Consider the following 16853-nt stretch of genomic DNA (forward strand, 5'->3'; position numbering starts at 1 on the left):
AAATTATCACTCTTGGAATGTGTAAGCTTATGTTGCTTCAGACTGTACATTTGTCTAGCTGTGATATCTGTAATAGCAGTGTGGTTTCAAAGTTTTTTGTGTGCCCTTTGGCATCTTGGCCAAATCTTTGCTCTGTGAACCATACTGACCTTGTCTTCTGAAATTCAGAGTGCTGAGAGTTCAAAGAGGGGCCAATGGCTTCATGATGCAGTTGGAGGGCTAAACAACCCCAGTGGCACAGGTGCAGTTGGATACTTGGGTTTCAGAGGTTACTTTTCAGGAACTCTTTTGTCATACCTCTTAAGTGTGAAGCAAATATGGGAATTAAGAGTTAGACATTTTTAAGGAGGACTAGATTTGTCATAATTATTTTATAGTTCAGGGACCTCAAGGAATGACATTCTGCACACATGTCTTGTGTGTTTGGTTTGATTGCTAAACACCAACCAAGGTTTGAAAAGGTTTTTCTCTGCATTTAAGAGATAATTCCTCACAGAACATCCTTACAAGGACCTGCTGTTGGCATCAGAGGACCATGTGCAATTTTTCAAAAGATAACTTGGATTTTGTTTTTTCACAGAGGTAGCACAGAATAGGGCTAACTTAGGGAGGAAACAAAGGCTGTCACTGATAGCTGGAGATGGGAACAGCTCTTTTAATTATTCTTCTCAACTTCTCAAGTAAGTTAGTTCTTATAGCTGCAGAGCACAGTGAGGGCAGGATGACTAGCAGAGTCTTTATTGCTCAAATATTGAAAGAGAAATTCTCTGTCATTGGATATTTACAAATAAACCTGCTGAATGTGTAGGCCCTTGGGCTGCTTTCTGAATCTGGTCCCAAAAAAAAATGCATTATGAGCTGCTTTCAGTTTAGTACTGAGCATCATGTCAGTATGCCAAGCAACTCCCACTGTCTCTGAAATTAAAGAGGCTGAGGGGCATTCACTGTCTCCAAAGGATCAAGCTCTTTGAGTGTGTGGATCAAGTTCAGCAAGCTTTATGCTCATAAAGGAGCACTATTCCAGTCACTTGGAACCTGACATTAGTTAGATAAGTAATAATCTGTGGCTCACTTTCTTTATCTGCAACAATGGATAATGGCTGTGTCTCCTTGCTCTGTCATGCCTAAGAGTGCTTTGAGATCTGTATCCTAAATGTATAGAGTGCAATTGCAGGAGTAACCACTAGATTGTTTCCTATGACCTTTTTTGTGTCACAGACAATTACATTGCCCATGTAATGCAGCTCAGCATTGCACTGGGATGAAATATAATTGACTTTGGGGTAAAGTTTATTCCCAAAAAAGCATGTTGAAAATATTAAGGGGCAGAAAAGCCATTATCTTCTCTGGTTGCTGGTTCCGGTGGTTAATCACTGTCACTGATGAATTTGTCTTCATCGTTCAACCATTGGCTTTCTTTCTGCCTTTTTGCCATAGACTAAAGACCTCTCTGGCACCAAGCATTTTCTAAAGGTGTTTTGATATTGTGATCCCATCACCCTTTCACATCTCTTGTGAAAAAAATCATGTCCCCTCATTGCATGCTTTTTTTGTCCTTCCCTTCTCTTTCTCAAGCCACACCCTCCAAAGAAAAAAAACCCAATTGTTTTGATATTTTTCTGCCCTCTGTCCAACTGTCCAACATTGTTTTTACAGCTCAGACAACAGCCAAAGGGCAGGCTGTGTTCCAGTCTGTCTCACCAGCCTGTGTACATATTAAGATCATCTCCCCACTTTGATACTCCTCTGGTTTTGCAATCCAAGACTCCTGTCTATTCTAGCATTGCCCTGGGAGTTCACACTGAATTATTGTCTGCTTTTAGCTTTTCAGTCCTCCAGGGTTACAACTTCCCAGGAAATAGGATGTCCCTTGGGGTTTTTGTATAATTTTTGTTTTTTTTACAGTCCATGCATATTCCCTGGGGGATGTTTGCACATGGAGTTCTTTTTCTTTAAGATACAAAGCATTATAATATATTTCAGATCATTGTCAGATATCACTGTACAAACACTTGAGCTTGCATTTTCCAAACAGAGGAAATGTTTGTAAAAGGATAAGGACAAAAACTAATGGAAGAAATGCTACTGTCTTTACCAACTAGATATTTCTCTATATTTAGGGTTGAAAAGTGCAGAGAAAACTTATTTTTTCACTAGAATAGGAAATAAACCTCATGAATAACACAGTATTTATCAGGATTTCAACACAACAATATATATAGAAAACTGTCTGATAGGGTACAGTATATATACAATCTGATCAGGACACTGATAAATGAAATCAATACTTCTAATCTGAATGAATGGTGTGCATGTTTCTTTTCTCTGAAAATTTGGCATTGCAATCCTTTTTCATGCAGTCCAAGTCAGAAGAAGGAAAGGTATGGGATTTCTTGGTGCCATAAATAAAATATGATGGTAGAAAACAAAAGTGAAGCTGCGCAAGACAGTGGGCTGGAAAATCAACACGGGCTGGAAATGGAAAGTAAGATTAAAGGTAACACTTAGCCACAAGATTATCCTTAGCAGCTTTAGAATAGTATGCAGTTAAATAAACACACGTGCAAAGCTTACTTTGTAATGTGCCTTGCTCTCACTTTTAACAGCAGATGATTGCTATTTACTCAAGGGTAGGAAACCACAGGAAGCTGGCCTTTTTTAGCACTCTTGCCCTGAAAAAGAACTATGTGAAGGCAACTCAGTATAAACTCTCTTCCTTCCTTCCCAGTTCCCCACCCACAGATGTGCCTTTTATTCCTTCACTGTATATCTGAGCATCTCCAGTTTGGACAAATAAAGATCTCTCCCAGCTATGGAGTGGTTTTTTGCTGGTGATGCTTAATCTGTGTGTTTTATATGACAGTCAGGGAGTGCAATGGTGCAAACCTGCCAGACCTGGGATGACAGAAGTTCAAGAACCTTGACTACACCCTCATCTCCTTTATGAAAGAAAGTGAATGATGAAGCCATTTGCAGCCTCAGGAAGCTTTGGATATCATGAACACCTTTAGCCAGTTTCTGACTGAAGTAGTAGCTGCTTAATGACATGAGTTATGTTATTACAGCACTGTGAAGTGCAATTGCTAATAGGTGTTGACACTTGCCATAACTAAGTTTTATGTGACAAAAAACAGAAATCTTGCATTTGGGCATCCTGTGCATATGGAAACATGAACAATGAGGTGCTGAGGTCAGTGATTGAGGCAAAGATCTTTTTTTATCCTAAAGAAAATGACTTCAGAAATAATTTAAAAGTGAAGAAAGTGAAAGATGTAACTTAAAGTTAACTGTTTTGCTAAAAGCTATTCAAACATACCCTTGATATTTGGCTAAGGAAATGGGATTCAAACTGTATATTCAACTGGCTTAAGCTATGCTGGTTCATATTGTTTGTCCTGGTGATTTTAGGTTATGATATTCTGCTTTGCAGGCAGGCTAATGGTATAACTCAGTAGCAGCAATAAATTGTTAAATTTTGGTTGATATTAATAACAGTTCTGTGCATTTTCAGATGTGTGGAAATCAGCTTAGATTATGGTTTCTTTTTAACCTGTGCAGATTTTGTTGGATGCTTGATGTGTATTTCCTAATCTGATCAAAACTATTTATTCCTAACAATTCTTCTTTAGAGGTAAAAAAATGGTGTTCTAAAATGGAAGATTGCTTTAAGGAATTAGAACTTTTAGTTTGAAACAAGAAAACAGACAAGAAAACAGAAAGCAAGCAAGCAAGACAGCTCCAAGAAGAAGCTCAGTGTCCTTCTTAGTGCTAAGTGAGCTGTTTTAGTCAAAATGTTGGTAGTCCTGATCTCCCTAACTAAGTCAAAGTTTAAGGAAACTGTGCTTAAGGAAAGCCTATCAGGCTGAACTTCTCCGTAGATTTGTATGAACACACACAATTCCTTAGTGAGGCATGAGAGGTGGAGCTTGGAAACACAAAAGAATTTAACAGCAAATCTGTGGTTTCTTATGAGGTGCAGCATTAACTGATCTTTGGTGGTCTTTCCTCTTCCTATCCCTTGAAAGACAACATTGGTTTTGCTTACATTTTGGCATCAAAACAGAAAATATCTGAAGCATTACAGTTTTCTAAAGTGGAAAGACAATTCTCCCAGCAGCTATAGATCAGGTGAATTTTTTCAGGCAGGCTGAATTTGCTCTCTGTATGTCACTGGCTGGCATTTCCCTTGCTCAGAGAGCGTGGGATGGCCCTGGGGCAGGTTTGTTCAGCTTGCAGAGCCCTGGGAGAGCAGACTGAGCTGCTGCCCTGCAGAGCTCCGTGCACAGACCCACACAAACATAGCTCTGTATGGAGTGGGTTTGTCAGAGCCTGCAGCTGCAGCCAGGCTGCTCACAGGACCCAATCTTGCTAATTTAAAGAGAGCTTGATAGGCCTACATAGATTTCAATCACAGTAGTGACTTTCTTTCCATGAATAAGCAACCTCTAGACAGACTAATTGATTACATATATCTTTGATCAGTATGCTGTGCTTCTTGCCTTTTCTTCCTATTCTTGCCTTTTCTTGCTATTCATCTGTAAGAATTTAAATACTCAAGGACACATAAAATCTATATGTATTTGTGAATTAAATAAGAAGCAAATTTCTAAATCTTGTGTTTGGATTTTATACTAGCTAGTGTAGAAATCATGTGATTGTGAGCAGTGGTCCAGGTTTGAGCTTCTAAATCTTTCTGAAATCTTGAGGTTAAGGCTGGGAAATCTCCACAGCCTAAAGACCATCCATGGATCACACCCTCTATTTCAGTGTCCACAGGATTCAAGCATCTTATTGAGTCTTTCATATTTGATCACTGGATTTTATGTTATCAGAACTGAGAATTGTCTTCATAAAAGGATTCTGTGCAAGCTGGCACCATCTACCCCACCTCACTCTTTGCAGTAGTGAGATGGGGTAGATGTCACAAAAATGAAATGGTTTGATGGAAAAACATCAGGTCTGATTTTAACACAATTTGATGCAGTTGTATCTCTAGAGTTGATTTTATTGGCTCATATAATCTGTTTCTCTCTTGAGCTTTAGCCATTGGATTTTATTAGCTTCAAAATTTCATGGTTGTACAGGTCACTGGCAAAGACAGAAATTATTGTAATGGCTGTAATGAGAGGGAAGATTTTAATCCTTAGTTTTATGAAGGACTCATGTATAATTTCTTTCAAAATGCCATTTAAAAATGTGAACAGGTCTGATTATGCTGCTATGAATTGTACACACTGAACATATATATATATATATATATATTATTTGCATTATATTATATTTAATAAATTGGGAAATATTTGAGGATTTGAAACCAAAGCTATCCTCTCCACAGGTATTTTTATAGAAAAATCTTATTCATAACTAAGAGGGAATAATGTCATTAAATCTCTTAATTGTCTAAGCAAAAGAATTGGGCAATAGGGCTTTTTGTCTTGCCCTGGCTGGTGTTATGGAGTCTCAGTGGTTCTCTGCATTCACAGGCCTCTGGGACTCTTGTTTTCTTTGTTCCCCCTTTTGTGTGGGGCATGCTGCTCAGCACACTTGCACTGCACTGCACTTGCACTGAGCCCTGGGTGGTACGTTGGTGCACGGAATGGAGTCTGGAATTTTTCAAGGCTTTTTAGCTCTGGCTGACCACACCACAGGAGGGACTTGATACCAGCAAAGCCACTCCATCCAGTGGTCCCAGTAACATTAAGGTAAGGCTGTGCAGGACCTGCTTGGGTCTTGCAAAACCAGATGAGGTCAAACAGAGTTTGCTAGCCCCATTCCTGTGCTGTGCTCAAGAGTTCCCTGCTTCTCTTGGCCGTGGAAGTGCTTGTGCTGTGCAGCACCTGGGCTGATATATCTCTCTGAAGCTCAGCTGCCTCTGCATTCAGCCACTGTACTTTGTATCTGCAGCTGCATCGTGGCTGATTTACAGCTTGCTCCTGGGATCCTGTAACCTTCTCTGTTAGGTCCTGATTTCATCATGTACCAGCACCAGAAGCTGAGCCACTTGAAAAAATTCCTGACTCCCTTCTCTGTGTGTTGGTTCCCACCCTCACCCCACAACTGCCTGTCATCTCTATTTGCTGAGGGTAGCTGGTTGTGAGGATGAGTAACAAGCTGCATCGATCATTTAGTGCTTTATATCAGTTCTTTTTAAAATAAATAAGTAAAAAATCCTTCTCTGTTGGGGATTGAAAAAGTTGCAATTATGTTTATGCTACTACTTAAGAAAGTACACATGGAGCCTCATAATTAATTAAACAAATCCTGTGATTATACAAAATGCTGAAACAGGCAAGCAGTGTCTGCATTTTCCAAAGTATTGAAAAAAATTATTTGTTTTTTTCAGCATTGCTAGAGAAACCCATCAGCAAAAGACGAGACAGTGAAGCTGTACAGAAGGCCAAGATCCTTTATGCATCCTGCATGAATGAGGGTAGGTAGATTGATTTGAGGAGGTCACAGATGCATTTCCTGCATTTATAAAGGCAGGCTTTTGTCTCTCTGCAGAGCTCTGTGAAGCTCTATGCAGATGCATGGATTGTACTGATATGGATTCAGCAGGGGTTGAAGCTGTGAACTGAGACTGTGATACACTCAGGTGCAAGTCAGTTTTAGAGAAACCTCTGCTTGTCAGAACTGTGAAGAGATATTTATCTGTGCAAAAGGATGTTAAACTGTGCCCCACGGTTGTGGGGTTAGTGCCTGGGGTTATTAAATCAGAGGAATACTCTGATGAAATTCTCATACTGATATTTTCAAGTGCCTGTTGCTCATCACCTTCTACATTTCTCTAAATCTGTTTAATCAAAACACTACCCCAGGGCTGGGTATAGACAGTCCTGACTCTTTAGCTTTGGTATCTGCATGTCAAGAAAGTTAGCCATGTTAGCAGAGTGCTTTTCCTCAGTTTGTAAATGCTGTAAGGTAATGTTCACTAATTCGGGATATATCACTACTCTTAGGTAGCTACACAGGTGAAAGAAGGCTTGGAAGTCCCCTTTGTCCTTCTGACTATTTCAGGATTTATTTCCTGCACACAGCATGGCCCATCTGACTGCCAGCAAGTGAGACAGCCTGCTCTATAACCTTGGTGCCCAGATATTGCCCCTCTGGACTTGATTATGAGCAATAACCCCCAAAATTTCCCTAAAACCAGTAAAATTTTTATGCTAGTTCCTAAGCAAAGAGTGTTTTTTAAAAAAATTTACCTAATTCTATCCTTTGCCTTTTTGGAAATGTGCTGACTTGCCTCTCTTATTCTTGATACAGATAAACAGGGTTGGACTTCTATGCTGCCCTGCTCACAGGCAGAGCAGAGGCTTTGAGTTTCAGCTATTGTGATTGCCTTGCCTGGAAGTCAATCGATGCCAATAAATCTTTGTCTTGTGTGGCTGCTGCTGGACTTGAATTGTCTGGAATGTAATTGTTGTTACACTTGGGCATTTCAGATAAAATTGAAAAAGCCGATGTGAAACCCCTGTTAAGTATCCTGAAGCATTCACCTTTCCGCTGGCCTGTGCTGGAATCCAATATTGGGCCTGAAGGACTGTGGTCAGAGAGGAAGTTCAGCTTGGTCCAAGCCTTGGCAACTCTTCGTGGCCAATACAGCAGCTCTGTCTTCATCCGTTTGTATGTGGCTGCCGATGACAAAATCTCCCACCGCTATATCCTGAAGGTAGAGTGCAGCATTTCTAACAGGTCACTTTGCATGCTGTTTTATGGTCTCTTTTTTTAAAACACATTTACGTACCAAATGTTTACATTTGATTGTTGTTATCTGCTGGCTTACAGATGCATGTAGGTGCCTGTTTATGGGAATGTAGAAGTCACTAGCAACCACATGCTATTGAAAAGTATTTCTGTACAGGTTTTCTTCTTTCAAATGGAAAAAACCCATAAAAATGTCCCAGTAGACCAATAGCCAGGGTCTATGTGCAGGAGAATCAGAACTCAGTATCTAATTCTGTGTGCTGCTTATGACTCATCGGTTTCATGAAGAAGACTTTTTGTCTGTAAGGATGAAAAATGGTCCATCAGTAGCAGAGATTTTGAACTCGAGCTGTTTTTCTTGAGATGGAAACACTTAATCTGGTGCTTATACAGCATCTTAAAAGAGAGATCTATCCCAAGTGCTTTTAAATGTGAAATAAGAGAATTCACATTTTTCCTGAAATGCTTTTAGACCTGAAATTGCTTTTAAACCAATTGAATTTTTCCTGAAATTGCTTTTAGACCAAAACATTGCCAAATTGTTAACAATGCATGGCATTAAATAACAGTTTAGTAAGAAAAAGACTTAAGAAATGTTGTCTCCTTGTAGTCTGACAAAACTCCAGATAAAATTGTATAACTGTGACAAGACTGAGTGCCTGAGCCAAATGCATTGTTGTTTAAGAACTTCAGATGAGAAGCCAGAGCAGACCCTCCCTCCATGGCTACAAGAAAATAGTTCATGAAAGCAAGAGAGAAGGAACAAATAAGAAAGTTACGATGGCATTCATCACAGCAAAAAAAAGGATCTCAGATCCTTATTTTGCAAGCATCTTGGCTAGCTGTAGGAATGTAGCCAAGAATACATTGTATTTAGGGACTGTGGTGGTACTGGACAGTTCTAAGTCAGTTCTTCCATGTGTCTTTTGACTGAGGCATTTAACTGGCATAAAGTTGAAGGGTAACTTTCCTTCATCTCTAGGACATTTTCCTGAATAATCAGCAGCAGATCAACAGTTTGCTGTGTTAAAGGTTTCATTCTGCTACAATGCTGTTGAGATCCTGTCAGGTTTTCTTCAGCTGGAGACTCACTCAAAAGAACTGAAGCTATAGAATCAGGGAGATGCTTATCTGAGTGTCTCCTGTCATAATATTTCAGTTCAAGTCTCCTGTCAGCAAATGGCTGGGCAGGAGCACCCTCAGTGCTGGTCTCTTGGAAATTATTTACAACCAGCAGGACCTTCACTGACGATGCTTAGGGGCACCTAGGAATTAAATATCTAACTGAAGCACTACATGCTATAAATGACGTATATTCTGTGGGTATTCTGATGTTAATTTGATTCGGACCTTGATCTGCAGAATGCAAAGCCACTGCTGTACTTTGTCCATGTTTTAACAAATTCCCTGGGGTGTAGATGTACCACAGTGTATTTCAATCTTCTTGTAAAAATGGCTTTATTGCAAAATTATTTTTGTTCAGCATTGCAAAACCATCAATGGGTCATAAAAGAAGTGGAAACTCCAAATAAAACTTTGTTCAGCATTCAGCATGATATTTTTTCTTTTTTTTTTTTTCATGAATGCTGAAGCTGTTGGTTAACATTTTTTGTTTGTTTCTCATATTTGTGCTCTCTTGGTTTAATATGCTGTCAAATCTAATTCTAAGACCAGGGAATTTGAATGAGCATTTAATGTAACAGTCACATAATTGAAATTCCCCAAATAATCTGAAGTTAACTATTGCAAAGACACATGTACAAAAAAATATGAGTATATTCTTTTTGCATCATTGTGCTGAGAAAAGAAACTGATGCTGTTTTTCAAAGAATGAGAATTGCACTGAGCATCACAATAACTCCTTTCTCAGGATAGTTTGTTATGTAGAGGAAAAGATTACATTTATTCATGCACTTAAAATTCTAAGTTTTATTTATTTTTCACATGTAGAAAATGTGAAATATAAATCAATTAGCCTAAAGTACTTAGATTAAATAAGACTTATATGAATTGTATGAATAAATACAGTCTATTGTCACTAGACTTACCTTTTAAAAACAATTGCAGCATCAAACCAAAACTGTTTAGAACATCTAAGAAGTTGCTTCTGCTCCAATCTGTATCTTATTCAGAGTTTGGAAGACGGTTAATGGAAGTTTTCAGCTTTGGCTTCCATACCCTAACCTAAGTTGATTACATTGAAAAGTTCTGGGAAATCTCAGTTACTAGTAATTATTATAAAATACATACTGTGTAGTGAGTTCTTCCTGGTTAGGAATTTGAAACAGTATGCAAATATTCCCATGTAGATATTTTACTCAAAACACTAAATGCAGATCTCAAACTTTCAGGTCTAATTCCAGTATTAGGGTGAATGTAGACCAGAAAATCTGATCCATGTTTAGATGGAAAAGGTAAATGAAGGTCAAAGATCCTTCTGGACTACCAGACACCTTTAGCTAAGGTACTGGGGATATAACAGTATCCTGTGCATGCAGTCCTGGCTGGCACTTCAGTTTCAGTTCATCTGTTCAGAAGACTGAGTACAGCCCCGGTGCTGGTCTAGGGTGAAACTCAAAAGTGTAACCCCAGCTTCAGTCACAAAAATCTGATGATGCCTCCCAGATAGACAGCAGCTCTCATGCTGCAGCACCTCGGGGGTATTTGGTGCATACACTGGACTGGTGTGGTCCCAAGCTGACTCCTGTACCCCTGAAACAGGCACAGTCATCAGCACCTGTGCTTTGATCCTGTAGGCCCTGTCCTTTTGCATTTCCTACTCACTGATGTAGCTGTTTTAAACAGCTAAATCACACCTGTGATTCTTTTCTTTAGGTGGCTTAGCTATTGCAGGGGTCATCTGAGGCTCCCCAGACCACAGTAATGTGATTTAGCTAATTCCTGTCAGCACAGCATAGCATTTTCCTGTTGTTTTGAAATCCTGTCCAACTCAGACTGGTGCAGTGTTTTATATGTTGGGTATTTGCATACAACTCAGAAAAATGTGAACTCTTCCAAAGCTGCTTGTCAATTTATCTTTGAATCTGATGAATTTAGCTGTTAAATGTTACTTTGTGTTTTTTTTTAACAGCTTGATCAAGCAAGCCTCTCTCTGGCATCTCGAGAGGATTATCTAGAAAATACTACAGAAGCCAAATCTGTAAGTATTGTCAGCTGAAAAATAGAACCACCATTATTCCCCCCATCTTTTTTAATTGTTAGTTTTGTTTTTGTTGAGCTCCAAACTGAGAAAAGGTTGTGCTTTGTTTGGATTTGGGTTTTGCAGGGTTTCTAGCAGAAAACACACTTCTATCAAATACTCTTGCAGTTTCCTAAGTGAAGCTTGCACTTGTATGCAAGTACTTCTGTCCCATGGTGGTTACTGTATTAGTTGGCTTAAAATATTGGTGTGCATTTTTACACATTGTCTAATCCATTTGTATGAGCTGAATATTGTCCGTCTAATCCAGAATGTCATTTGCATTTCCTGAGTTTTGTACTCCCTGAACCACAGCAGTTGTCTCTGTCATACACGGTATTTTTACAGTGTTATTTCTCCTTTTTAACTTGCTTGCCATTCAAGGTAAGGAAAGCACAACCTTGGTTCATAAGGCATGAAAATAATATACCCCTTTCTATACCTGGGCATTTCTGGTCTCTTGCTGCAACTCTCAAGAGCAAATTTTCTCAAGAGCAAATCCTGTTGTCATTTCAGTCTTCCTCTTTCTTTGCAGTACCGAGATGCCTTTTTGAAGTTCATGGTTGATACAGCAGTGCTTCTGGGTGCAAATGCCTCCCGAGCCGAATCTGATATGAAATCAGTTCTAAAACTGGAAGTTAAAATAGCAGAGGTTGGTAATCTAATCTAATCCTCTCTTGAAATGAAAAGCCATTGTATCAACAGCATTAGCAAAGAGATTTTAGAAGCAGAAGGAGCAGATCCTGATGAAGAAAGGATGAATAATATTTCTCCCTTAGTTAATTGTTAAACTGTAAATTTTATTCTCAGGGCAAAAACCTTAGCCAGAAACCCCTGGTGTTTTAAATTGTAATGTCAGCCAGGCTGACCAGAGGCAAGCCTGGGGGTGGCATGGCAATGTTTAAGGGATGGTGTATTAGCAAGGTCCTTTGGTCTGCCATCTCCATGGAGTTGGGAGATGGAGACCCATATGGCAACAGAGATACAGGGGCTGTTGATGTGTTAGAAACTGTGGAAGTGCCTGAGGATGGTCCCATACGAATTTGGGCTTCTCCTTCCAAAAAGGTGATGAGATCAATATCCCAGCTGAAGCGCATCTACCCCAGTTCACTGGTACCCACTGGTCAGCTGGAAAAATATGACATAACCCAAGACCTTTTCCAACCTAAGTGTTTCTATAATTTTGAAGCTGTGTAGAATCTGAGCTCCTGCCACGCACCTGTGTTAAAAATATATTACTTTGTTGTTTAAGAAGCAGACTGGGCTTATTCTCTGTGGAACAGTCTAAAAGCAGTGCAAGACTTAGGTGGGATATTGGATCTTGGTGGTGAGAGGTGGTGTTTACAGCAGTACCATCCTTAGCTCCTGAAGTGTTTTCATGGAGTAGTCTGGGAGAGTGGATATTTTAATTTAGGGGATATAGATAGTAAAGTTTAGCATATTTAAATCTGGTGCTTGGTTCTGACATTTACTTGGTGACATTTTTGCAAGGAGTTTAATTTATACCACAGGATTAGTGCAGATTGAAGGAGTGTTTTTGCTTCTCTATACCTCTGTTTCAGTGTGGCTACTACAGGAATCCCACTCATGGGAGCGGCAACTTCATTATCATTTCAACCTTTACTAAAACTAAAGAGAAGGGTTGGCCTCAGTGTTGGGAAACCACCAAAAGTAAGGGTATAGACTTGATGCTGGTTTGCAGAACTGCCAGCTGAGCTGAGTATTCCTTCTTCATATGTGCAAGGAAAGAAGTTATCCCTGTGATATGCTGGTCTTCTGTTAGCATAGAAATCTGCTGCATAGGACAGGTGATGCAGCAGGTGTCTTTTATCTGGATTCTGGTTTTGCAGTCTACAGGATACTTCTTAATGTGTGTTTGTACAGAAGTGAGGGCCACCCACAATAGCAGCCAATCAGTATTTCCATCTCTCTGCTGAAGGGGAGGAAATTTTGTCAATCATCTAAGCCAAGCCCAATATTCATTTGCAGCTATTTAGCATGGATGGACTAAAGCACAAATACTTCCTTGTGACCCAGCACACTTGAAAAACAGTACATATTTGTTCTGTTTATCAGTGATGGCATAAGAAGAGGTATCCTTAGCTGTGGTAGCTCTAATGCTTTGCTTAACAATTGTCTTACAGAGCATTAATCCACAAAGTACGTAAATGAAGCTGCCATACAAGATGACGTGGATCATGTAACAACCCTCAGCATCAGTAATGCACATCATTATGCAACAAGTCATGCTTGCTTACAGGTTATTTTAGTAAGGATAATCCTCCTAACATCTGTCAAGATATTAGGCATCAGTCAATAGACGTGGATTGTTGCATAAACCCTAATAAACATAATGATTATATGAACATCTTACTGTGATGGATGTAGTCCTGTTTCTTCCTGGAGGTTTTATTGTATCTTGTGTTCCTCTGCATTTTTTCATTTTTCCATATATAATGGAGAATTTCTATGCTCAGGAAGAGGCAGCAAGAATAGGAAGGAGTGGCATGCTTTGAGAGAGCTTGTTGTGTACAAGGAAGATTTTTATTAAGTTTGAATCACTGGAGCAGGAGGGAAAGTTTTGTGAGGAAGGGAGTAAATGGCTTCAAGAAGTGTTTAAAGATTTTTCAGATAAATGAAATTTGCAGAAAGGGAAAATAAAGCAAGTTTCTTTCCCCTTGGCTTGGGCAATAGTAAAACCATAAACACTTACTGGAGAATTTTGATTGGAGAAGTGCCAGTGATCTGGTTAGTCAGGTGTCAATCTCTGTCCTTTAGACTGCCCAGCATGCAGCCTGTTGTATAAGATTTACCTTACAGCAGGCTGGAATTGCCATTGGGAATTTTTATTTCTCTTGAACATTGAGAAATTTTTGAGCTGTATCTGTACTTTGTTTGTTTTACTATTATGAACTACACTCCACAGTGTCTTGGAGTCTGCATGTCCCTCTTGTCAGTCATAAAAGGTCTTGCTTCATATTTAGGATTTCTTTTGCTGTATCCTTGGACACTGCAGAGGAACTTGAGATCCGTCTCCTCTGCTCACCCACATGAGAGGCCTGGTTGGAAAATACTTTATTAATTTCTGGCCTATATACTCAGGTTTCATGCTATGGAAATCAGGATGATGGGGTGAAATGAGGAGAAACTTGTGTGTATCTGGCCCTTCTCCCAGGTGGAATAAAGCCCTAGCAAGAACATATTCAAATCTGACGCATGAGATGCACTTCCAGTTATGAAGATGAACCTATCTCAAACTTGACCTATTAAATCTGAAGTTGGCTTCTATTCAATAGAAGGAATGAAGGAATGAATAAGTATTAATAAATATTAATAATAAAAATAAGTATTAATGCTCAAGGTGTACTTTTCTCTCTTATGTATTAATATGTTTTTTCCTTAGCATAATCCAAGCTAAATTAGTCTAAAATCCAAAGAAGACATGCAGTTCATTAAATTCCCCAGTAATAAGTTAAACATAAAAGGAAATATGTTCCATATTTTCTAGTTAAATGCAATCCTCAGAAACAGAGGCTAATGCCATAAATGTTTGGAAAACAGGTGGTGAGATATTTTTGCACTGGGATTATGAAGGATGGTAATGACGTAAGAGTCCCTGCAGGATAAACCTTGTTTTGATGGTTTTGTGCATTTTTTTTCTTCACCAGATCATGATTCCATATGAAAATCGAACAAGTGAGGTGATGTACAATAAAATGAACATATCGGACCTTAGTGCCTTGATTCCACAGGTTGGTTGGGGATAACTGAAATTTTTTTTTTAATATATGGCTTGTATAATTAAAACTGTCTTTAGTGTTCAGAACACCATGTTAAAGATGTATCATTAAGAATGTGTGTGCTCATTTACAGTATATGTTATTTTAAATATAGTTCCAACTTTAATGAGGATTGAAAACATATGTAGTGAGAAAGTGCAATAGTTTCTAAGATTTTAATAAGTAAAGCATTGAAATAATTAGCTTTAAAGGTATAAGTAACTTAGTTAATAAATCATCTCACTTCCATAATCTGCTTTAACCAGCCTTCTCTTTGTCATTGCAGTTTGACTGGCTGGGATACATCAAGAAGGTGATTGACACCAAAGTCTATCCTGAGCTTAAAGATATAGGTCCTTCAGAAAACGTGATTGTCCGTGTTCCGCAGTACTTCAAAGATTTATTCAGGATACTAGAAAATGAAAGGAAAAAGTAAGGATCCTATGATGTTTCACTCACTTGTAAGGGGACATCAAATGCTGGGCTTTTTCTATTTTTTTTTCATGAGTTTCAGCTAGTCTTGTAATCAAGCCTCTAGGCAGAGAGTCTGTTTGGTTTTGTCTGAATAAGGATTTAGATATTACCTTGTGCACAGCAGGAGAATTTTCAGTTTCAACACATTTCTCCTATGGTTAACACAGGTTGCAGTAAAGCTGCTCTTTCCAGATACATTCAGCATCTCTTACTTTTATAGGGTCTTGTATCTTATAAAAATCCTTTTCACCTGTAGAACATAGCTGTAAAATGCAGGTAACTCAAATTAAACATGGTATATGTTCTTTGCACGGAGAAGCAAGACAGCTTTGATCAGTAATGAAAAAATGCCATCCCATTTGAAACATCCTTACTGATGACTTCTAGGGGATTTCTGTGATAATTTGGTCTCTGAGGCATGTTACTGAACTTGATGCTATCCCCAAATATCAGTCTGTGCTGATTGTACAATATGTCCACAACCAAATGTATTTCAGGAAAAAAAGGACAAAGATTATTCTTATATTGTCTCTCTCTGGCACTAGTGATGGAATGCTTACATTAATTCATACTATCTGTAAAAATAGCACACAAATCAAACAATTAGAAAAATAAAAATTACTGATTTGCCTACAGATAATCAAATATCTTTTATTTAAAAAGATTTGGATAAGTAGCATTAGTGCTGCCAATATTAATCTATCAAAAAAAGTTTTTAAAATTATTTTGTCTGTCCCTGTTTTCTAACTCAAAGTTTGTTAGGTCAGTGGGTATAAATGTGTGATTTAGAGGATGCATATCTAGCAAGATAATAGGGAATTTGTTATTCCCTGCATACAAATACACTTAGATGCAAATATATTCTGTAACTACAGAGTAAATACCTGGAGACTTTTTCCATTAGTTTCTTATTCAAGGAAAATCTGAGTATTCAAGAGAATTTAAGCCAGCCTGTGTGTCTTGGCAGAAGGAGGCCGGAGTAATGATCAGAAATAATTGCAATGCCTGTCTTTAGCAAAGCTCAAAACCAGGTTTCTGACCTCACAGGTCAGGGGGAGAGGGTGAACAAAACCAGTTCCAGTATATTCACAGGGCATATTTTATAGGTGTTAATGACTTAGGCGTTTTCTGCCCAGTCTTATCCTAAGAAATTTGCATCATAAAATGTTAGAAACTGGCAAATGCTGCTAAACTGAATCCAAGCAGGTTTCAAATTCTTGTGTGTAAAATGTATCCAAACAGCCCAGGCCTGATAACCAAGATCATGTTTATCTATTAGGTGCTAATGTTCATTACTTAAAATGTCAGAGTCTGCTTCAGAGGTAACCTTGCTATCTGGCCTGAGAAAATTAGGAAATCACCTCAAGGTGAACTCCTAACAATGAGGTCTCAGCATTTCCTTGTAGGGTGAACTTTGAAAGCATCATAAGGATATTTTATTTTAGGTAATCTCATTTGTTATTCTCCATATTACATTTTAAAGATTTATTTAATGTAAACAACATGAATTTGATTTGTTACTATAAATATCCAGACCTGAAATTCCTAGAAAAGCATTTCAAAATTTTAGATTTGCTTCAGTGTTCATAATGGTAATTATTTTATCATCATTTCAGGAGATGAGTGCCATTAGGAAAAGCAGTTGCTTTCACCAAGTTCATATTCTTTTCAGTTACAAGGCTATCCCTAGATTA

General features: G+C 38.5%; 1 protein-coding gene across 2 annotated transcripts in view; it reads left to right on the plus strand.

Annotated features, from left to right (window-relative positions):
• Positions 1-16853, plus strand: part of PHEX (phosphate regulating endopeptidase X-linked) — a 99851-nt gene that overhangs the window by 14443 nt on the left and 68555 nt on the right. Inside the window, exons 1-7 of one of the 2 annotated variants that reach the window (XM_085559662.1) lie at positions 5561-5702; positions 6344-6430; positions 7446-7672; positions 10799-10867; positions 11442-11558; positions 14575-14658; positions 14972-15117. In XM_085559662.1, coding sequence (XP_085415788.1) covers positions 6421-6430; positions 7446-7672; positions 10799-10867; positions 11442-11558; positions 14575-14658; positions 14972-15117 — 653 coding nt within the window. In that variant the 5' untranslated portion in view covers positions 5561-5702; positions 6344-6420. Of the gene's footprint in view, positions 1-5560; positions 5703-6343; positions 6431-7445; positions 7673-10798; positions 10868-11441; positions 11559-14574; positions 14659-14971; positions 15118-16853 lie in introns of those variants that run through there. The other variant, XM_021552941.4, reaches the window with a different exon arrangement.

This window comes from Lonchura striata, chromosome 1, assembly GCF_050655825.1.
Source record: "Lonchura striata isolate lonStrDom1 chromosome 1, ASM5065582v1, whole genome shotgun sequence".
Lineage (NCBI taxonomy): Eukaryota > Metazoa > Chordata > Aves > Passeriformes > Estrildidae > Lonchura > Lonchura striata.